This window comes from Falco punctatus, assembly GCF_963210335.1.
Source record: "Falco punctatus genome assembly, chromosome: 11".
Classification (NCBI taxonomy): Eukaryota; Metazoa; Chordata; class Aves; order Falconiformes; family Falconidae; genus Falco; species Falco punctatus.
In genome coordinates, this window is record NC_137591.1 from 19,412,042 (window position 1) to 19,434,738 (window position 22,697).

The 22,697-nt window shown below is 37.0% G+C and overlaps 1 protein-coding gene across 6 annotated transcripts in view; it reads left to right on the forward strand.

Moving 5' to 3' along the window:
- CCDC18 (coiled-coil domain containing 18) overlaps positions 1-22,697 on the forward strand; it is a 25,741-nt gene continuing 3,044 nt past the window's right edge. The window contains exons 1-23 of one of the 6 annotated variants that reach the window (XM_080407060.1): positions 1-124; positions 1,172-1,319; positions 1,494-1,650; positions 1,909-2,076; positions 3,024-3,133; positions 3,969-4,097; positions 6,035-6,131; positions 7,465-7,586; positions 9,127-9,436; positions 10,783-10,886; positions 10,996-11,153; positions 11,770-11,990; positions 12,763-12,873; positions 13,653-13,784; positions 14,546-14,680; positions 15,266-15,343; positions 16,817-16,933; positions 18,260-18,427; positions 18,896-19,038; positions 19,486-19,649; positions 20,479-20,692; positions 21,281-21,380; positions 22,315-22,431. In XM_080407060.1, the coding sequence (XP_080263186.1) occupies positions 1,189-1,319; positions 1,494-1,650; positions 1,909-2,076; positions 3,024-3,133; positions 3,969-4,097; positions 6,035-6,131; positions 7,465-7,586; positions 9,127-9,436; positions 10,783-10,886; positions 10,996-11,153; positions 11,770-11,990; positions 12,763-12,873; positions 13,653-13,784; positions 14,546-14,680; positions 15,266-15,343; positions 16,817-16,933; positions 18,260-18,427; positions 18,896-19,038; positions 19,486-19,649; positions 20,479-20,692; positions 21,281-21,380; positions 22,315-22,431 (3,186 nt within the window). In that variant the 5' untranslated portion in view covers positions 1-124; positions 1,172-1,188. The other 5 variants (XR_013931237.1, XM_080407059.1, XR_013931238.1 and 2 more) reach the window with 5 other exon arrangements.

Below are 22,697 nucleotides of genomic sequence, written 5' to 3' on the forward strand. Positions count from 1 at the left end.
CCGCATGCGCCGTGAGGGCGGCGCGAGGGGGAGCGGCGGTGCGCGTGCGCCGTGAGGGCGGTGCGCGGGGTGGGGGTGGGGGGAGGGGGCGGGTCTCGACGGCGGCCCGCGCGGTTTGAAGCGGGTAAGGACCGGGCTTAGGGTGGCGGCGGAGCGGGCAGTGGGGGCTTGGGGAGTGGCCGAGGCGGTGCTGCTGTCGAGGCGCATCTCCTCAGACCCGGGAGTAGTCTCTTCCTACCTCTTCTTTACTCTCCGTTCCACTCCTGGCGGGCGGCCGCTTGGCGGCCTCGGGCCTTCGGTTGGAGAGCGCTGAAGCGGGCGAGTGCCCGGTGCCCCGGCTAGTCTAGGTTCTTCGCGGCGCGGCCTCTTCGCTGCCAGACGCTCCACAGGTGCGACGACTGCGAGCGCGGGCCCCGCCGCCCAGTGCTCCCAGTCGGCCCGGGACAGCTGTGGCTGGGGCGAGCGGAGCGGCGGGATCCTGAGGCGGGATCGCGGCCGGCCGGTCGCCGGTCCCCTTCGGCCTACGGAGCCGGGCGGCGGGAGGACCCCCGCGCCACTGAGGCGGGCGGCGGCGGCGCCTCGCCGGGGAGCGCTGGTTTCTCTGAATCGTCCGTCCGTTTCCCGGCGACATTTCTCAAGCTCGGTCTGCGAAGTCTCCTTCACCGAGGTGAGGGCCGGCTCCGCGTCCTCTGCGCCGCCAAGCCCTCGCTGCGCCGGTTTGCTTGGTGTCGTGGGCCGCTGGGCAGCGAGGCCAGCGCTGTGTGTCCGGGGGGTGGTCTTGTTACCGTTTCGGGTGCCTTGCCGGTTGCACGGCCCTTCTGATGTAACTGAGACAGGTTATAGAAAGAGACTTCTGGCAACTGATGTATATAGCAGGTTTTTCCAGTTTTCGTAAATCACAAGTTATGAAGCTTCTCGTATTTCATAATGCATACATGCAGAACTCTTTCTCAAAAAAGACAACTTGTACAGAGTAACTTTTACATAGTGAATGTGGGAAAAGATAGTGTGCAAAATGTATGTGTACGCTTGGAGACTCGGTATTTCCTTTTCTGTATTTTTCTCCCCTCCCTTTATTTTTTTCTATTTGTTTTATTTCAGTATCTTTAAAAGTGTCTTTGCAAATAGTATTCACATACATTTAACAATTTTTTAATATTAAATATTTTAGCTGTATGTGTGGTACCAATGGAATGTAGTATGTGGACTTGCTCTACAAGTGCTGCTGATGAAGACCTGCTTGCAAATTTACAGTCATTACATAGTCAGCTGAAGAGAACTGAAAAAAACCTACAAATTGTAGAGGAAGAGCTTTCCAGGTATGTGCGTTTGGGAATGAGAACAGCCTGTCTTTTGTAGTCTATATTGCCTTGTTCAGTATAATGGATTATTGTAAGTAGCAATTGTTGTGCTTTTCTTTTGAATACTCTTTGTAAGCAATTTAAAAATAACAAAGGAAAAACAGCCTAGCAACTTTTTACTCCCTCATCTAGCACTGGTACAAGTGAACATTATGGCCGCTGCTTCCATGAGGCTGCAGACTTCACTTTGGAGGACCTTGTTCAGCCTAATTGCAGCTGTCAACGCTTTTCCAGCTGTGAGAAGAATGCTATTAAAACATCTTGTCAGGATTTTCAAAGAAAATCTGAAGTAAATATTATACTTTGTAACTTATTTATATTACTTTGGTTTTCTATTTCTTGCTATGTTTAAGAATATTTTTTTGCTTTTAGTGCTTGGAGTTGATAACCTGTTGCTTTGGGCAACTATATCAACTGAGCACTCTTAAACATACGATTTAAATACAGTTGTTCTGTGGAGTTTCCATTGATGTGTATATTGCTTACACATATATAAACGTCTGTATGTTTAAATATATATAACCCTCCCCCCCTTTTTTTTGTCTAGTCTTACTCAGTATCCACAACTTCTGATAAAAGTGCAGAAGATAATGAACATCTCAAGGAGAAGCTGAATGTCCTTCATGAGCAAAATGCATCCTTGGTTTCTCAGAACCACTGTCTAAAGAACAGAGTGGAAACAATGAACTTCGAACTGATGCAGTCAAAAACAAAAGTATGTGTCTTTAGTGTATTCTTCAAAAAGAACAAACCTCAAACCTCCCAAAAACGCCCCAGTGACCTTGACTTCTGAGTCTGTAATTCCAATCAGAACATGCTATTTTTTGTCTTGTCTGAATCTATTTAAATTTAATATTTAAACTTTAAAATTTTATATTTTATTTTTTCTTAGTATTCAGCATTAATCTTGGAACAGAATAGTTTGGAATCTGTTTCTCCACGAGCAAAACAATTCTCATGTTCCGAAGTTTAATCTAAAGCCATTAAGTCACAGAATGCAGAATACATTATGTAAGAAAATAATTCACTAATGTATTTAGTACTGTAGATTCACATGTGTGAACTACATGAAGATTAATGTGAATAACAATGGCACAGCAGTCATTTGTCTAGGAAATGCATGATGTTGGCCTTTCAGGTTGGATTAATACTGCTATTTTGAAAAAGTGAAGGTGAGTTGGAAGGAAATATTGTATCTAGTAAGTCATTACTGATTTAATTTACAGTTGTATGTACAGTTCTTTTCAGGACAACTGTGTTCTTGTATTTGGTTTGTATTTGACATTAAAAAAATAGCTATGCTTAATGCTTTTTGTTTGAGGAATGTTATCTCCAAGACAGTACAAATAAGCAGATCAGATGTTTGACTGTCTGGCATGGAAAGAACAGGTAGTAGTATATAAACTTTTGGGGAAAGGTGAGAGAAAAGATCAACACGTAAAGAAATCGCTGCTAGAGAAGCATATCACACTGGAATGGTGCTAGGGAACTGGAAGGATGCTAAATGAGCAGAAAATTGGAGGTCAGTTTGTGTAGATTAACAAGCATATTCTGCAGTAAGGTTAAGAGCACTATGTCATTCAGTAAGTAGACTGTTCTTGTGTCTCTCGTGAAGGTGTATATACAAGTGTTAATGAAATCCCAAATATGTTTGTATTTCAGATTTCATATCTTGAATCGACTTTAGGTACACATTTAGTCAGCATTCCGAAGTGGAAAGAACAGATCGCAAACTTGGAAGCAGAAGTTTCAGCTCAAGATAAAATTCTGAGGTAATAACCATACTTTTAAATCAACATGTTATTGTGGTCTGCTTGCTAGTCAAGTATCTTTCAGGATGACATAATTGCTGGTACTGTGTGAGTTCTGTAATCTATGCCTTGAAACTTTCATTTTGGAGCCATTTATAGGAGGGAGGTACAGGGATTTTTTGGTATTGCATGTACTTCAGGAAATGGAGAAAAAGTAAAGGCTGGTAAAAGAAAGCAGTTTATAATGTATGCTAAACATGAATGTGCCCTCATAACTGACTAGAGTGATTGTATGCTACATGACTGCTTACCTTCTGTAGTAAAGTGTATGTGTTTTCATACATGACTGTGCAGCGTGTAGCATAAAAGAGTCGTTCTTCATGAATATGTTAATCACGGCAAATGCTGAAGTAAAGCTAATGTAAACAGTGCTCAGGCTGTCAGGAAGGCATAACTGGCTGTCAGTTTATCCTACAACCTCATGCTATATAATATTCAATTAATATCTCAATAGTTTGTCTTCACAGAAGAAGTGAAAGTACTTGTATTTAATTTATATTTAAATGTTTTTTTCCCACGAGTGTATCCTGACCAGTCACGTATTGCCAGAAAAATGGTGATTTCTACGTTCAGATCTCAGGACCTGAAGTCACCATACCTATTGATGAGGTTGGACATGACTGCAGACGTAATCCTGGGGAATCTGGAGACTATGGGTGTTGCAAACCCAGTGTTGAGAGTTGCAGCGTGTTTGACTAGAATTTCTCAAAACATCATGTGCAGAAAAGAACAACAAAAATGTAGTTTCTTTACAAAAAAGTTCCTGTTTTTTAATTGTGCTTTATTTATTTGCTAGAGATGCAGAAAATAAACTAGGTCAAAGCCAGAAAACAGCAATGGAAAGGGAAGACATGTTGCAAAGATATAAAAAGGACTATAAAAATCTGAAAATGGAGTTAATTGAACAAAACAAGCAAGGAAAGAGGTAGCTAAATAACTTTAATAAATTGAATACAGAATAATAGTGCATAAGTGTTTATTTCTATTAGCAGATGTTTACTTTGTGGAATCAAATTATTTCTGTGTTAAGGATTTTTTTTTAAAAGGGGAAATACTGTGTAAAGATTATTATTTAAATAGGTACTTTTTAAATCTTAACATTTGCTGGTAGTTGCAGACTGATACTACACTAGCTTTATCACTGCTTTTTTCCCTTCAGAATAGCTGTACAGTGGAGAGCTGAAATGTATCCAGAACATATTTTTCCTGAACTATTTTTGACTTTGTCTTGCAAGAACCGGCAGTATATGCTCAGCACTTGGTATTCAGCAGTACTGAGTGCTGTATTATTGGGATTGGTGTGAGGAAAGTGACAGAAGCAGAACTTAATTGAGAGAACATTTTTACGTTATCCTTAATCTTACCTGTCTATATGGTACTTTTCAAACGGGTGCTGTAATTCCATCCCAATCCCCATTTCCCTTTCCTAGTGTCTCCTTTAGCCTAGTGGTTGTGTGGCTTCTGGGAGGGTTTGGTAATTTCTTTTGACTGTTGGAAGTTGCCGTATACAATCCTATGACTTCCAAAATGTAATTTTAAAGAAATGATCGGAATAAATAAAAAGATTCCTATCTGCCCATTTAATTTAACTGTATTATCTGGGGCAAAAAATAACTGAATTAATGACTTAGGAAAATATTTCTTGAGACTTTTGAATGTAAAACTCTTGTTTGGCTTGTCTATCTACCCATAAAATTGCCTCTAACCTTCCTGTAGCTAGACAAATGGAAATGCTGTGGGGCTTGCGCTGCTGGTGAAGAATTGTGTTGATTTATGTTCACTGTTCATTCAGAGTGTGTAGCGTTGGAACTAGCTCTAATTAGTTACTAGTTGCAAATGTAAATATTTTAGTGCTTTAGAAAAATGAAGCTTCTGCCAGGTGTTAAAGGCAACATATGGCCTTATGGTTAGTATTAACGATTATTACAGTTCGCTTCTTATCAGTAATTACGACCACTTGCTATTCTTTGGCCAACAAACTGAAATGCTTTAAACTAACACAGTTTTGTTTGTTACTCTAAAATTCCTTTGTTCTCTTCTCTGAATACTTTTGTCATGTCCAAATGGGCAGTGGTCCTCGGACTGCGAAATGCCAGTCTGAGGGTAGGCTGTACTTGGATGAGGCACTTGCCCTGTCTCCACGGTTCCCTTAGTGGAAGAGAAACAAATGTTACTGAGCAGTGGTAATTTTTGTGTGCCTGTGTCGGGTGTCCTGAACAGGCTGCATACTGAGCTGTCCTGAGACTAACTGTTCCAACTTCTTCCCTAGTGACTAACAATAAGGGAAAGTAAGAAAGGGTCAGGTGCATGGAGTAATTAAGCAAGATAGTAGGTGGTCGGGGTTGCTGCTTTGAACAGTTGCTCGCATAATATCATCCCAGTCTCAGCTTCTTTTGTTATTATTGTTTTACCATCTCTTCAGTATCCTCCAATTTATCCTTTGAGTTCATCATGAGAGCTTCTTCCACTATCAAAATCTTTTCTAGTTCACCTTAAGCAGTTTGAATTTTAAGGAGCATTGCTATCTTCTACTTCCTTATCATACATGCTATCCCATTCCCTAAAACAGGCTTTTACTGGTAGAGACAGGAGGAGGAGGCTTTGAATCAAACCCCTTTTGACGGGGAATCAAACCCGTTGATTTTTACATTCTTAGTCTTATTGGAATTTTGTTTATATTAATATGCAAAAATGATATTTAAAATTGATTTATGCCTCGTGAAACTTTTTATCTAGGGCTTGCAAAGTTGGAAGAAAGGAAGTCACCTGGAACAATGAATTTAGTAGTTGCTTTTAGTAACTGGAGGAGATAGTTACACAATGACAGACACTTATTATTTTTAAAATTTATATACTTCACAGAGCAGAGCAGCAAAGAAATGAAGCTTTGTTGAATGCGGAGGAGCTGATAAGGGCTTTTAAAAGGTATAAAGAGAAAATAACTGAAAAACTAGAAAAGGTGAGCGTTTTTTGTTCACTTGTTTTTGCCGTGCTATTAGGACTTTGCTTCTTCCAATAAGCTAGGCAGCAAACAGCAACAGGTTCACCAGTGGGTCAGTTGTTTCTGCTTGTTTGTGGCAAAGTTCTAGGAGAGGCGGAACAGGGTAAGCAACTGTTTGCGGTGACAACTTCCGTTACTGAGTTTTAAACTGCTCACAGTCTGGACAGCCTGCATCTGAGGTATTCGAATACTACTACTGTTTATTCTGCCTCTTGCTTGCTAGCTGGGAATTTGACATTTCAGAAGTATATGGTCCTTTTAAAAGAACTCTTGACTCCATCTGTATAATCTGTTCAATGAAACACAACCTAGAGAAGAGCTAAGATGAAATTGAATTCATCTCCTAAATTTCCAGTGGTCAAAATTGTTAATGCTCCCTGCCTTGCGGGAGAAGAAAATACAGGCCTGAGACAGTTAGCTCTTACAGAGGATTTTTATTTGATTAGACTTCTTTTCTTGTGGAAGGAGATTGCCCTAAAATATTAAACCAAAATATTTCTTTTTTCCCAAATGATAGAAAAAAAGCAAACTTCTTTGCTCTTCTGCTTTTCTTCACAACAGTGAGCAGCAGAATTATCTACAGGCTTACCAGAAAGAAAAAAAGAAACAGTGTAGTCTTTATAGTATTCTTTCAAAAAAACCCCCACGGTTGGCCATGTAATCTTAAATAATTGTTTGTCATGGTTTAACCCCAGCTAGCAACGAAGTACCACACAGCTGCTCGCTTACTACCTTTCCCCACCAGAGACATGGGGAGGAGAACTGGGGAAAAGGGTAAAACTTGAGGGTTGAGTTAAGAACAGTTTAATATTTGAAATAAAATAAAACAATAACAGTTGTAATGAAACAGGGAGAGAAGAATGAAGTCCAAAGGGAAGGGAGGGGAAAAAACCAACCAAGTGATGCACAATACAATTACCATCCGCTGATCTGACAGCCAGCCAGTCTCTGAGCAGCGATCGGCTGCCCCGGCCAGCTCTTCCCAATACTGAGCATGACATTCTATGGTATGGAATATCCCTTTGGCTAGTTTGGGTCAGCTGTCCTGGCTGTGTCCCCTCTCAGCTTCTTGTGCCCCTCCAGCCTTCTCTCTGACATGGCCTGAGAAACTTGAAAAGTCCTTGACTTAAACATTACCTAGCAACAACTGAACATATCAGCCTGTTATCAACACTATTCTCATGCTAAATCCAAACCACAGCACCACCAGCTACTAGGAAGAAAAATGAACTCTATTCCAGCTGAAACCAAGACATTATTGTCCAGTAATGAAAAAAAATTCCTTTTTAAGGTTAAAGCTGAAGAAGCAGTCTTGGGAAAACGTTTAATTAATTGTGAAAAAGAAAAAGAGAAGTTGAATGAAAAATGTGTCAGCTACAGAAAGGATCTCGACATCCTAGAAGAGCAATTAAGGTAACACAAAGGCTTTTAAAAATACAGTTATTTAAGAAGAAATTGCACATTACAACTGTCACTGTGAATGTGCTGCTCAATTCACGTAGTTCAAATCAGGATCAGCGTCACTGAACACTTAAGGTCAGTGTCAGCAATATAACAGACAAACTACAATACTATACAGCTAAAAATTGTTAGCATACACTTACAAATTTTTAAATTTCTTTGTATAACTAATCCCTAAAAATTCTGATCCCACATGCTGTCACATATTCACCATAACAAGCAGCACATCATCAAGTCCTCTGGGAGCACAGCTTCCTTTGGTTGCACGCTGTTGCTGTGGGAGATGTGGGTTCTCTGGTTTTATGTGTACCTGTTCTGCCTGCTAATGTGAATGCCAGTGAGAAAGCACCCTGTGAGTTCCATTACGCTTCCAGGTGTGGGTCCCTACTTGTTGCATACCGTATTGTCAGTCCCTAACTAGAATGAAGGATACTGTTGGCATCAGATGGGGAAGCTGCACTCAGGCCTGAACAGGGGTTGTGATGCTGGCTGCATTTTATGGAATTATCAAACCAGGTTTTGACTGCTCTTCTGTTCCCACTCCAAGGTCCTTTCCCACTGTTAAAATTTATGTTCCTTGTATGTTTCTTTCCAAGCTGAACTCCCCTTTGTTTCAGAATTCTTTTGTTAATTCCCTCATTACTTTAATGAGGGAAGACAACCATCAGCTGGTTGTCTTTAGCTGGTTTGCACAAACACCTTCTCCAATCGTTTTGGGTATCCCATTCACACAGGCTGTCTACACTCACATTCCTGTCTTAACAGTTGTTCTTTGTTCTTCTCTAACAGTTTTGGCAGGGATGAGCAGTGCGTGAGCACCCTTACACTAGCCTGAGCCTGTTTAATAGCGCTCTGCTGCTGCTGAGGGTGTGTCTTTCCTGCAGACTGCCCTTTTTCTCTGCTAACTTGCACTGGGTTTGGCACTCATCAGGACCTTTGCTGAGCTAATTCAGTTTGCTAAACCAACAGGTACCTTAAAAAGTAACTGATGTGTGATGGGCTAAAAATACAATTGGCTCATGGTACAGTCAGGTGTGAGGGGAGAGAAGAAATGGGACCCCTCCTGCTCTTGTTAGTGGCAGAATGCTGAACTAGCTCAGTCCTAGTATACTATTTTCATATATTGTGATTTTAGGTATCGTTATATATTTATTTTATTACGTTCTTAAGTTCCGTTGGCTTCAGCACAATTAAAGCTACCTTGATCTGTTTCCTAGCAGTGACTCTTGTGATATTGCTTAAAACTTTATTAAGTTGCTTAAGAATGAGAACTAGTTTATTCCCTCCTTTTGTTTGCTTACAGCAGTTTGGTCCTTAGGAACAGTGAAAGCTTAGTAAAGCAGTGAAAACTTTTCTGTCCTTTGTAAAGAGGTAATCTTAGGTTTTGAGAGGGAGGATGCTAGTAAAAGAGTATAGTTATGGTGTGTTCTTCCAGTACTTCTAAAAATTAAAATATGTTGAGCTATACTTTTAAAATGTTATACTTTTTTAGACAACTAAAGGAAGAGAATCATGACAAGAAAGAAGAAGTTAAGACTCTAGAGGCAAAGAACACTGAAATGGTATCAATGCTGACTCAGTCTGACCAGAAGATCATTGAGCTTGAGAGTGAACTTCGTGAAAAAGAAACAGTACTCAAAGAGAAAAATGCTCTAGTAAGTGAAAATGCAGAGCTGAGAGCGCTTACAGCACAGCAACATAACCACTTGAAGTTATGCTGTCAAGAAGTTGAAGATTCAAAGGAAGAGCTCAACATACTAGAAACCATCATTTCCCAGTTGTCTTTAAGTACACCTGAAGAGGTACAGTGATTGATACATCCTTAAAAATTGTATTATGCGTCTTAAACAATTCTAATAGGCATTGTGTGGAAATCCTGTGATATTCTTGAGAAATAATCTGAGTAAAATGTCTTTGGTTTCCAAGTTGCATGGATGACATGTTTTCTTAATTTAAATATTTTACTTTTGTCTTCTCATTAAAGAACAAGGAATTGGTGCTTTGGAATTGATTGATCAGCAAGCATTTAACATTCCGTTCCTCTGTTCTATGTATTGATTCTTCGTATTATGTCTGTTCTCTAAAATGTGATGATTTCCCATTATATGATGCAGAAGTGGTTCCCAGTAGGACAGTATGACATTTCCCGTATGGCAGACACATTGTGTCACACAGGCAGAGTTGATGTATCCACCTCAGAACTAGGAAAATTAGAGCAGGAGAGATGTTTGTAGGAACTTGTTTTTGCTGGGAAAGAGAGGGCACACCTTCCCTGGCTGCAAATGAACTTCTGTTTTGCTAGGGTAAACCCTGGCTTAAGAGCCTGAAGATTGTACTAGTGAAGTTTATCGCTAAACTGACTGCAATGGGGGAAGAACCATATAAAAAACCCAGAGTTGTGAACTGATTGGGGTTATGGGAGGAAGTGTTGGGAAGGACTGGAGATATATGAGGTCAGGAGTACAGATTGTATCAGGTATCTTGTTTTTTGAAGTATAAATGTGAGTAGCTGTAATGAAAAAAAATCAAAAGTATGCTTTCTGTATGCTTTTGGAATTGCCAAAGTGACCTCAGCTGAAGAGAATGTAGTAATTCTGTATAAAAGTTGTGTTTTGTGCTGTTGTGATCATAGACATTTATTTGGAAGGGCCTTAAAATTGTTCTAGGGCCCTTCTTGGAAAATACATTTACATTTTCTGGGAGAATTTGGAATTATTCTAGTAATGTAATGAAATACTCAGAAGCCCTCTGATGTGAGGGAAAAGTGGTATTGAATGCAATCATGAAAATCTGAAAGTAAGCATGATACATGAGAAGTTCAAAGTATGGAATTACTGATAGTATCTTCATTTATTTAATTTTTCACAGCAAAACCATTCATGCTTTCAGTACCAGTACAAAGATACCAAAAGGAATGGTGTCTGTTTCAGAGGGCCTTTTAATGCCTATAATTTCTACTTATGATGTGAGACAAACCTGCAGTGCTCTGCAAGCACGCACTTAGGAGAATAATGATCAAGTGATCTAAACTTTTAACATCCTGGTGTGTGTATCTTAAAATTTATATGCTAGTATAATAACACATGAATTAATCACACTGTGAAGCAATTTGGTTTTGCATTGATCTTTGTTTTCCTTTAACTTCTAGTTTAAATGGCAGCACTTGAAACACCAGATTTCCAGTTCCTTAAGAGAAGAAAGTGTCTCTGAATCTTCTTGTGAATTGAATAAACCTTTGATTGCAGACCTAAGGTATAACTTTCTGGTTACTGAATTACAGCAAGAATAGGCAGATGATAAGGTGGTATTAGAATCGGCATGTAGAAAGAATGTTAAATAATTGTTTCCTCCTTTATAATAGCATTAAACTGGCTATGAAAGAAGCAGAAATTCAAAAACCTTGTGCAAACTTTGTCTGTACTGGAGCTGAGCATCTTTCTAATGGTAAAGAAGTACAAGAAAATAGTGGGTTATGTGGCCTGGAAACAGAGCCTGTCAAATTGATCAGAAGTCAAGGAGGTAAGCTTACCACAACAGCTGTGCAGTTCTGATTAATCCACAGAATAGGAATTTTTGTTGGAGTTTAAATCATTTTTATAGTGGTTTTGAAATTTATCTCTGTGAGCTAACACATACAGTTTGATTGAACAGGCAGCATTTGCCACCATGGAAATCTGGATATTGTCTTGTTCTCCAGACACATTATTATTCTTCCTTTTGCTATTTATGTTTCTTGTTCAGCAATAGCCAAGCTATGAGTTGTTGTGTTGAAATAGAACCATGCATTTTTCTTTATGGATGTTATGCATGCTGTTGCAGAATTTCTGCAGGTATTCGTGCAATTACTGTTAGAATTGCTCCATGAAATTATTTCAGGGCATCTATACAGTGATGCTTTCTTCAATTATTTTGTTTGTTTGTCAGGGTTGTTTGTTTGTGGGGGTATTTGTTTTCATGAGTCACAGCTTTGTTACGTTAGGGGGGGAAATAAACAGTCTTGTTACTGAACTAACGCATACAAGATTTAGAATGCTGTCAAATTATATTTCTCTTTGGTTTGTATGATTGTTTGCTTGAGTGCAGGTTTTTATGTTCTTTTATAAATTAATCTTAAATTTATTTTTTTTACTTGGAGAGAGCAGAAAACGTCAACAGTTGGAACTTATCAGCAAACAATTTGAAAAGGAGAGGCAAAGATTCCAGAAGGAGATAGAAAAGTTACGCGCTAAAGTGACAAAAGCAGATGATGAGAATTCTTCTTTGAAGATCAGCATGGATCAGAGAGCCAGTCAGTTTAAAATCATACAGGAAGACCTATTGAAGAAGGCTTCAAAAACTAGTAGCTTAGAGAAAGAAGTAAGTACTGAAAAAATGTCACTTTTTGTTTAGTTCAGTAATCAAAGATAGTTATGGAAAAACTGCAATTGCCATATTAACTTTAAAACCTGGCTTAGTTAAGAAAAACTGGAAATGAAATCTTTCTGCTTGCTCAAAAGCTTAAGATAGCAGCCTTAATTTGTTAGATGCCAGAAATCTCATTTTAAAGCTGATGTCGTTAGTGGGCTTTAGTACTACTATTTTGTGCATATTCTCCACATAAATCGATCTTGTTGCTTTGGTATGGTTGAATTAATGTGTAATCTTAAGAAAAGGATGTTGAAGAAACAGTTTTTTTTTTTTCTGCATTAAGAGTTTGTACAGTTGCCAGAGATTACCATCATTACCAGAGAGTCACAAAAAGAAATTAAGCTTCAGCTATTTCTTCTCTGGTTGTGTAAGTTAAAATGCTAATGTTTCCATTCTGGTGCTAATGTGTTTATACAATTCCAGCGTAATGGGAATTGCAATACTTCCTAATAGTGACTATAAATAAGTATGTAATAGCTAATCCATTCATATGGCACTGATAGTTATCTTTAATTGGATAAATTTGAGGTAAAATGTCCTGAATTCTTCTCTGTACGTAATAAGGTTTAATAGATGATACAAAACCAACCAAACAAATAATTAAGAATATTAGGAAATAGTAGTAGCTAAAATGGAGTTGCTGGTAAGAAAGTATATACAAGTACTTGAATGAACTTGAAGCTGTTGTCTTTGTGCTGTTATGTGCCATATTTTATTCCAGATAACAAAGAAATCTTCTCAGCTTTCTGCACTTGAGAGACAATTGGAAATAAAGAATATTGCTTATTCTGCTGCTGCTGCAAAAAATACAGAGTTGGAACAGGAACTCATGGTAAAGTGTTCTTAGTGAGAAACTATATTTATGTAGAAAGACATAAATGGAGATTAAAGTTCAAGTTACACCAGTATTAATTCCACGTGTTCAAAATGGATAGACTTTCAGATCTGCTAACAGTCTGTGCAGTCTTTAAAAACCTAATCTTGCTTCAGGTAAGCCGCGCTTCTTTCCTGCTTTTGAACATGGTAAGTTACTAATGGATGTTACTTTTTCCTTGTGATGATATGTGCAATGAAAATCTGGTCCTATTGAAATCAGTTGTAGCATTGCCATTTGTTTCAGTGAGATACGTGTAGACCTGTGAATCTCCTCTAAATGGTAATAAGTGAAAAGGATGATCTAATGCTTGGAGCACTGTAAATTCTGCTCTGGATATTCTTACGCAATATTTGTTAGTTTTGGGCAAGGTCTAAGGTTGCTAGAAAACGAAATTATTTATGTGGTCCCTTTCAAATGGAAAACTGTATTCTAAAGATTCCATCTATCCATGTGAACACAGAATTAAATTTTTTCTTTGTCAGAGGTTCCTTGCTCTGGTTGCTGTAATCTGTGCCAGTAGTTCACCTGGGCAGACACCTTGTCTCTCTATAGTGGCTGCATTTAGTGACACTCTATATAATTTGTAGGTGTGAAATCCTTTGCTATGAAACATGCTGTAACTGGAGTATTTTCTGAGTTGTTCTTTTGTGAAATCTAGGAACCTTATAATCAATTAAAACACCTCTTAATATCACAGCCCAAATTAAGTAGTTTTTGTTGTTGCTCTTTCCTAGGGAAAGAACAGACGCATTCATGAGTTGGAAACAGCTATCAGCAAAGAACATGAGCAGATAACTTCTGCTTTTGAAAAGGAAAAGTTGGCTCACCTTGAGCAGCACAAAGAGCTGGAGAAATGGATTGAACTAGTAAGGCTTTCCTTGTGTGCTACTATGTATAAATGATATACTTAGTAACGTTTTTCCTCTGTTAACTTCTTTGTCTTGGTATTTGAGGCAGATGTCCAGTTAAACAGTTATCTCTTCTCCCTACATTCCCTGATTTTAGTTAATTTCCCAACACTACAACCTCATGATTTCCTTCAGAGATACTCGTATCCACTTTTCTTCTGAACTGAAGAGAAATAGGGGTTTATGAAGAATACTGTTGTTCTTTGCTCCAAATATTTAGAGGGGGAGGGAGGGGCAGCATAGCTTTTTTGCTTACTGAGGTTAAACCATGACAGCTTCTAACAATATTGTCTTGTTTGCTGAACTTCTGCCAGCCTGAGCCTTATGAGCATCTGTGTTCAGGGGGAGCTGTAGGTAGGTTTTTCATCTTTAGAGAATAATTCTCTTGCTTTGTGTGGTTAGAAGTATAACCTTGGCTATTTCTAGCTGTTCAGAAAGCTTGTTATCTTTCACTGAAGAAGGTATGCATGTCTTGCTGTCTTGGCTGATGACAGACAATTACATTCTGCCTGCCCTCATTCTCTTGATTCTCCTGTTGTTTTACAATATTAAGTGTTTGGGATTTCTTGATATTTTTAGGGCTGTGAATACTGCTGATGGCAGGAATGTATTTACTTTTCTTTCTTAAAGTGATGGGTGAATAGAACAGAATGAAATGTTCATATGCACAAATTCTCTGAAAAAGCTTATTAAAATAACGATGAATTACTTATGGACAGCTTCAGACACAGCTGGAGAAGAAACATCAACAATTCATGGAACAAGAGAAAATAATATCTGTTTTGCAACAAGATGTTATACGTAAACAGCATCACATTGATTCATTGGATGGGTTGCTGACAGAAAGCAGAAAGGTAAGTTTGACTGTTTAAATGCAAGTCAAACAGGTGACTAATGAAAAACATATCCATAAACACATGAAAAAATTGTAGAAAATAAGATACTTACCATTTTGCTTCTTAATTCTTGTTTGACTAATTGACTGAATCTAGTGCAGTTCCACCTGCTGCTGCTACTATATATTGTACAAAATTCAGGACCTTTCATTATTTTCTATCTCAGCATTCTATTTATGCCTCTGGCTTGCTCTTTGGGCTTCTTGCTCTAATCAAAGGAAAGAGATCTGGAAAAATAACAACTGCATCTATTCTGCTCTAGGTGGAAAATCAAGAATATTCAATTATGGCTGTGTTTTATTTCTATTTATATTCTGCAGCAGCAGAAATTAAGGGACACTTATCAGGAACAAATTCACTTCAGAGAATGATGTACATAAATACAGCATACAAGAAACTGTGTTTTAAATACACTGATCTACACACACGCAGCCCCCACACCACACCTCTGATTTCTTAGCATGAGTTTGAGGTTTTATTAGTTAAATTACTGTTACTATATTTACCTTTTGTTCTCTTGAATAAAAATACATGTATAAACAGGAAATGGAAAATCAAAATGTCAAGAAAAATCAAGGACTGAAGATGCTGAAAAGTCAGTTAGAAGAAGAAACAATCAAAGTTAGTAAGCTCTTTGTAATTTTCAATGAATAGTTTTAAAGTTTGCAGTAATGATGTATTTCCTTTTATACTCTATAGAAAAACTACTTTACGGCTGCTTTATAGAAATTCGTCTCATGTAAATATTTCATAAGTCATTAACCTGAAGTCTTTCCTTTTTTTAATTAAAAGAAGTATGGCAAAACCTGCTGTAAGAGATTGTGCAATGTGCAATTTCTTTATACAATTACTGTACTTACAAATAGGGCAGATCTGTGCTTGTTGTACTCTTGAAGTAAAACATTGTCTAATAAAGATAATGTTATATAGGTTTCTGATCTAGATACAGCATATATTTCAGGCATGTGTGATGTTATGAATCATGTTTTTAGCCATCTATACCTCTTGCTAGTGTTTGCTTGATAAATGTTTTCCATGCAGCACTTGCAACACTATTTTAATAAACCATTGCTGTGTGGCAATTTACCACAGGCAAACAATGTGAAATTTTCAGGACATCACTAGGAAAATACTGGGGACTTAGCTGGTAGTGTGCTCATTCTGAACTTGTGTTGGACCAGTTTTCTGTCCAAGTGGCTTCGTAGTATTTGGGATGTTTTCCAGAGATTTAAAATTAAGACCCATTATCGCTTTTCAAAAAGCTCTTGAATTCAGGAAGGGAGAGAGGTCTACAGTCCAATATGTTTTAGAGAAATGGTGGTACTGATGAGCTAATCTGCAGCTACATTCAGTACAAATCTGGTTGATGAGAAAAGTCATCTTAGCATTGAAATCAAACAGTTAAAAAAAGTTTAATTGCTATGGCCTAAGATCTCTGGGTTTGTTCATTATAATTGTTATATTGATAATTGTTCATTATAATTTTTATCTATTTGAGGTTATAATACATTTATTAGAGATTACACCGATCTGAATCAGTATAAAAGGGTATAATAGATTAACGGTGTTGACATTACTAAAAGCTTTTCCTTTCCCTTTTGGTAAAACTGAGGTACTGTCTCAGTGCAGAAATGAAAAAAAAATATACTGCTGTTTAGTAGCTTTCTGAGAGGAACTGTATTAAGATCTGAATATTATTTTGAAAAAGACTTGTCATAACCTACATATGATCATTACAAATTTATTTGTACAATTTTGTATGTAATAAAATGTGGTGGATTGATTTGGTATTGAGCATATGTTTGCTTTTAAGTTCTAGCTACTGACAAATAGTGGAATATTTTCTCATAACTGATAGTCTCATCTGATTTAAACAGTCTAAAGTATTGTAATTTAATTTCACAATTAATTTTAATTTCTGAATACTATTTCAGTTTTCAAGTTTAGTATGATCTTCTATGTCTGTTTTAATACTTCACATAAAAATCTAGCTTTTGAGACCTTTTACTTGCAGATGTTTTCTAACACTTTTTTTTAGACTACTTAATAAAAACCATGCCATGCAATTTTAAGTAATCTGTTATATTCAACTAGGTGAGACAACTTGAGTCGGCACTAAACATATGTAAGGAAGAAGTTGCACTGTACTTGAATCAGTCACAAGAAAATAAGGAGATATTTGAAAATCAGCTCAAAAACAAGTCTGAAGAGGTAACAGCTTGTTTTAACAACTCTTCTGTATTGCAGAGAACACTTGTTATGAGTGATTTAATCTGAAGGTTTATGAAATAAAAGACAAAACATTTGCAGCAGGAACTGAATAGGAAGGAAGCTGAGAAAAGACTATACAGTTTGTAAGAGTAAAGGGGAAAATCATAACCAAGAAACACGGGATAAGCTTAGGGAAAAGAAGTACCAAGATAAATGAATTGTTAAAAGAAGTAACAAAATCAGAATTAAGTGAAAGAAAGTATGATCTTGGGAAGGAATAGAGAGCACTATTGCAAATGCAGGTGCACACAGTTGATTTGTATTTCACTATCTAGTGGGTAAGAAGATCTGGGCATAAGAAAATTTTACTTCAAGCCCCTGGGTTTTATTGTGCTTTCCACTACTACATGAAAGCAAGAAAGAATTAAGTTTAAGTATTATTAATATAATTAATTTTTATTTGTGGAAATGCCTAACCACAAGAGGTAATTATCATAGTAGGCTGTTCATGTCAGTGCTGCCCTACCTGCTGAGAGAGAGGCTTTAGTCAGCGGAGGTTACCAGACCCTGCACAGGAGGAACTGGATAGAGATCTGTGCTTTGTGTTACACATATGCTTGTGATACTTATTGCTGATTTCTAAGCCCTAAAAACTGTTGGTTTTATACTGTATATGAAACTCAAGGGTAGCAAGTGAGGTTTTGTAATTTTGACCAGCGTTTTCATAAGTGACAGAGTCGCTACTTCCATTTTGGGATGAGCAGTTAATGACATTTATTTATTTATCTGTTTACCACCCCACCACTCCACCCCCCTCAGATTCTTGGCACTCAACACTGAGAAATCAGGCCATTCAACATGTGACAAGTTAGGCACTCAGAATTCCTGTTTTTTATTGTCATAGAGGCAGGAAGAAATAAAGGGGAGGACTAGGAACAAAATCTCAAGGGGAAAAAAAGGACTTTTTGAGAGATAAAGAAGAGTGACAGAGAGAAATGTAGTTTAGTGATTTAGAAATGGTAAACCTTTGTTACGTATGTTTTTTGAAATACTAACCTGTTAAGGTATATTTAGAAAGCAAGAAGTCAAAAACTGGGCCTGGTAAGTTACTACTTTCCTCACTTTATTAAGCACCACTCAGTGACCAATTATGACGTGTGTTCTGTACTGTTGAAACTGTAATACAACTAAATTCAGAGCCAGAAGTTTTATTGAATCATAGGTGTGCTTCTGTGCTTATTAAAAAAAAAAAAAAAAAAAAAAGAGTAGCTGATGCAAGTGCGAGTAAAAACGTTTTGTTGTAATGGAAAAAAAATGTGTTTTCAGGTTTATTATTTACAGAAAGAAATAAAACTAAAAGATCAGAATATTCAGGACACAAGTGAACAAAATATTCTCCTACAACAAACTTTGCATCATCATCAGCAAATGTTACAGCAAGAAACAATTAGAAATGGTGAACTGGAAGATAGTCAAACTAAACTTGAAAAACAGGTACAGTATGGTGAGAAATATCTACATAAAGATCAGTAATTAAATACTTTTATATATGTTTTTGCAATACCTTTAAAAGCTGAATGTTTCTTTGATAACTGAGTTGATTGTTACTATTTTAGATCTGTCAAAGATAAAGAGTTTAGCGATTTGGGTTTTTTTTGAAGGCAGGTTTTGTGCTATCGGAAACTCTAGCGTTAGTGGCAAAGTATTTGGAAAATCAAACCCTAGACTGCAATTAAGGGGAGGCATATTGAAATTCATATGGTTGAATCTTGTTATGTTTACTAGAAACTATTTGTCTTTCAAATGTGACTGCTAAGATCTAGTCTTAAATTACATGCAATTTTAGACAATAAAGAAATCCACTCTTAAAACATTCACTATCTGAGTTGCAAGGCAAGGATGTATATTTCTTTGGTATGTAACTTAAAAGTACCAACACTTTTAAAATACCATTTTAAATAGGTATCCAATTTGGAACAAGAGCTTCAGAAGCAGAAAGCATATGCAGAAGATGAGTTGAGAAAGGTAGAAGAGAAACTTCACCTGGCTGCTGAGGAAGCATATTTAAACAGACAGAAGGTGGATGAACTTAATAATACAATCAGGTAGGTTTAGAATAACTGAGAGGTGTATCCTGCAGACAGGGACATCAGTAAGGAAGATTGCTGCCTGAAATGATAGTCCGCTGTGTAGTTCTATAATTCAGTATGAGCATGGACTGGAAATGAAGGGAAGTTTCTGACTAGCAGAGGGATGAATTTCTGGAACAGTCTTCCAATGAAATTAAATGTGTGTCCCGGCAACTATTTAGCCTGAAGATGACACTTCATAATGCAATTCAATTCATAAATGTATCAAGTTGCTTGCAATTCTAGATAATATAATCTACCAAGCTCTCCTAGTCTTCAATATGGTTTTGATTGCAAGAAAAGCCTACTTAACATGTCTTTTTCTTATTCCTATTTTATTCACAAATCTTAGAGCATGTAAGGACACACACGTATTGCTTTTGTTATTACAAGGTTCATTTTGTTTTTGTTGCTTCTGTTTAGACAAATTAAATTGGAGATGGAGCAGTGCAAGAATGAACTTAGTGGTATGGAAAAAGAACTAGTGCAATTAAAACAAGAGGGTGAAAACAAAACAATGCGGATAAATCAGTTGAATATTACTTTGGATGAAACAAGATCAGAGCTCGATGAAAAGGCAAATGAGGGTAATGTCACTATTTTCTTTCTCAAGCTTCCTTTTATCATGCTATTTCTCTGTATGTATTGGATTAAACATTTTTCCTTGTTCTCCCATTTCATGGTCAATTACAGGAAAGTAATGTGTTTTTTTAATGTGTTGGTAATTCCATAGTTTAAAAAAAGAAAAAAAAAACCCAAAACCCAACAAAAACCTCCAAACAACCCGCCCCTTCCCAAATCCAGAAAACCCTCAAACTTCTTTTAATATACTTTTGAAATTTCTTATTTTTGTGGGATGTATCTTTATCCTAGGTGAAATGAATAAATAGTTTTCCCTGTAAATTGGTAATGCAGGATTTTAATGTGGTAATCAAACAATACACACAGATTTAATAAAGACTTATGCTATTCACAGAAATTCAGCTCTTTAAAACAAACAGAAAAGCCCACAAGAGGGTCTATAGTAATAAAAAACTTTCGGACCCCACCTCCTCCATTTAACTTAATTTTACCATTCCTTTAAATTGGAGGCAGACTAGCAAGTCTGTTTGCATTTTTCATAGCACTACATATTCCTTTAGTATGTTGTCTCTGTACTTTCTCCTTGGCCAAATGCTTTTAGATACATCCTCATATTTCAAGTCAGTGGCAGATTATGAGCTGAATAGAAATAGAAATACTTAAGTGCCATGAAAAGCTTGTTGCATAACCTCAGAAGTAACTGTTTTTCTAGATTTTCCTAAAAAGAGATACTAAAAATGAGTTATGACCACAACTCCTAGCAGGCAGTGGTGTTGCATAAAGACCCTAACTTACTGATGATCAAACATTTCGTGTTTTGTGTGTGTAAAATAGTGAAAGATTTAGAAGATAAGCTGCTTCAAAGTGAGACTTGCCACAGGGAAGCCTTACAGAAAATAGTAGAACTAGAATCTGCGTTACAGAACGCCCGTGGAGAATTAAAAATCACTTCAGCAGAGCTTCAGGAATTAGAAGATGCGTTACAGAATGCACAGTCCTCTCTGGAGGAGAAGCATGTTGCTATTATGGATCTAACAACTGAGCTCAGGTAAGGTGGTATCTTTTTCATCATGAAAATCTTAGTTGTGTTAGTTTTTCCTTAGGAGTAACGACTAGTTTGGATAGTCTTTTTTTATATTCTTAGCAGCTCTCTGATTTTTAAGTGGTTTGTGGCTGTAAGGTAACTTGATACAGAAGCTCCTCAGCTCACTTAAATTTTGAAAAGTGATGCTGAATTCTTTTTTTGGAATTCCGTTTTAATATATGCTAAAATAAATTTCTGAATTAATTTCCCAAAGCTGTGAAATAATCATAAGATTAATTACTTTTATAATTGTTCAGTTTCATTCCTGACCATAAATTAACAATATTTTTTTCTGTACTGTTCTTTTTTTAAGAACATGTTGTCCTGATAACCAATTAAATAACTTGAATAATGAGGTTATTGGGAAATCTCCACCTGGAATATAGTTAACAGAATTATTCTATTTGGGTTCCTTTCTTTGCAATCAATTGGTTGATCAACGTTTTGGAGTAATTTGGCTTTAAGTAAGTAATAGTTCTCATGATTTTCAAACTGGATACTTGAAGCTAAGCAACTGAATGTGCATTAAGCAATTAAACATGAGAATTTCAGGTACTGCAAGGGAGAAATTGAAGACAAAACCCAACAACTCTTTGACATGGACCAAGCGTTGAAAGAAAGGAACTGGGAACTGAAACAGAGAGCAGCTCAGGTCAGATCATTTTGAGTATGTTACCGATAGTTATTCCTGTTATGTAGTAGATAACTTATAAAGAGCCTGCTAGGTTTAATCGCCTTTGCCTATCGTTCCAAACTACTGTTAATACAGCCGAAGTGTCAACCTCAAAACCAGCTGTATGTTACTGAAGCCTTATGGTACAATGAAGTTAGGGTTGTGCTCCCCTAAGGGATCACAGATTACTATTGTGATAGAACAGAAGCCTCATGCAAACCTGTCCCATAATTATTCTTTAGTGATAAAGTTACAGGACAACTATTGTCAAAGCTGATAAAATGAAGGAGCTGTACTGAAGTGTGCTTGGAGATGATAGATTCCTTTTCTTGTTTGACCTGGAACATATTTTGTTAGCTCTAAAGCAGCCTCTAAATATGAAACAGTATCTTTGTTGTGAATAAATTTCTGTAGCTCACCTGAAATATTTGCAGTCTTTTGGTCTGACTTCAGGATTTGATACCCATCATGTAAAAACTATTCTTCTGTCACTTATAATTAGCCTTTTAATAGCTATTTCCTGCAGGAGTTAGCAGTCTTTGTAATTGCAGCTCCTGGAATTCTTGGAAACAATAGGATTTTTTTTTTTCTTCAGCAAAATTTGGCACTTCCGAACAAGATGGATAATGAGCTACTCATTCCATTCCATTTAAAATGAGAACTAGGTTTGTGTTCTGTGTATCTGAGTACAAAATGTGTTCAGTTACAGACTACTTCCCCATTTTCCCCCTCTCTTTCTTTTAAATGTGATAGCTAGGGTGCATTTTTATATTGACTACTTGAGAGAATATTCTTGAGACTACAAAGGATTAGTTTCATTCCTTTTGCTGTCATATTTTTTAATATTACCATTTTAAATCAGCATACCAGTTCAAAATAAAGTATTTCCTTTTTTTTCCTTTTCTACATCTAGATTACACAGTTGGATATGACAGTTCGTGAACATAGAGGAGAGATGGAACAACAAATAATTCGATTAGAGTGCAATTTAGAGAAGTCAGAGTTAGAAATTAAGGAATGCAATAAACAGGTAATTCTTGCTTAAATTAAAAACCCAGTTTCACTAACAAAGAGCAGCTAATTCTAAGACAAAGTCTGGTCCTGGGACACAATAGCTGGCCAGGTTTAGTCTAGAAGAGTAAAAGTGGTTCCTTATTGTAGGGAGAGGGAAGGAAGTACCTTAATAATGTACCAGCAAAAATATTTTATGTTTGTCAGTTAAAACTAAAAATTTTGCAGGGATGTAACAGTATAAAATTTTAAATCTTATTTGTTTGCTTGATATGATACAGCTCC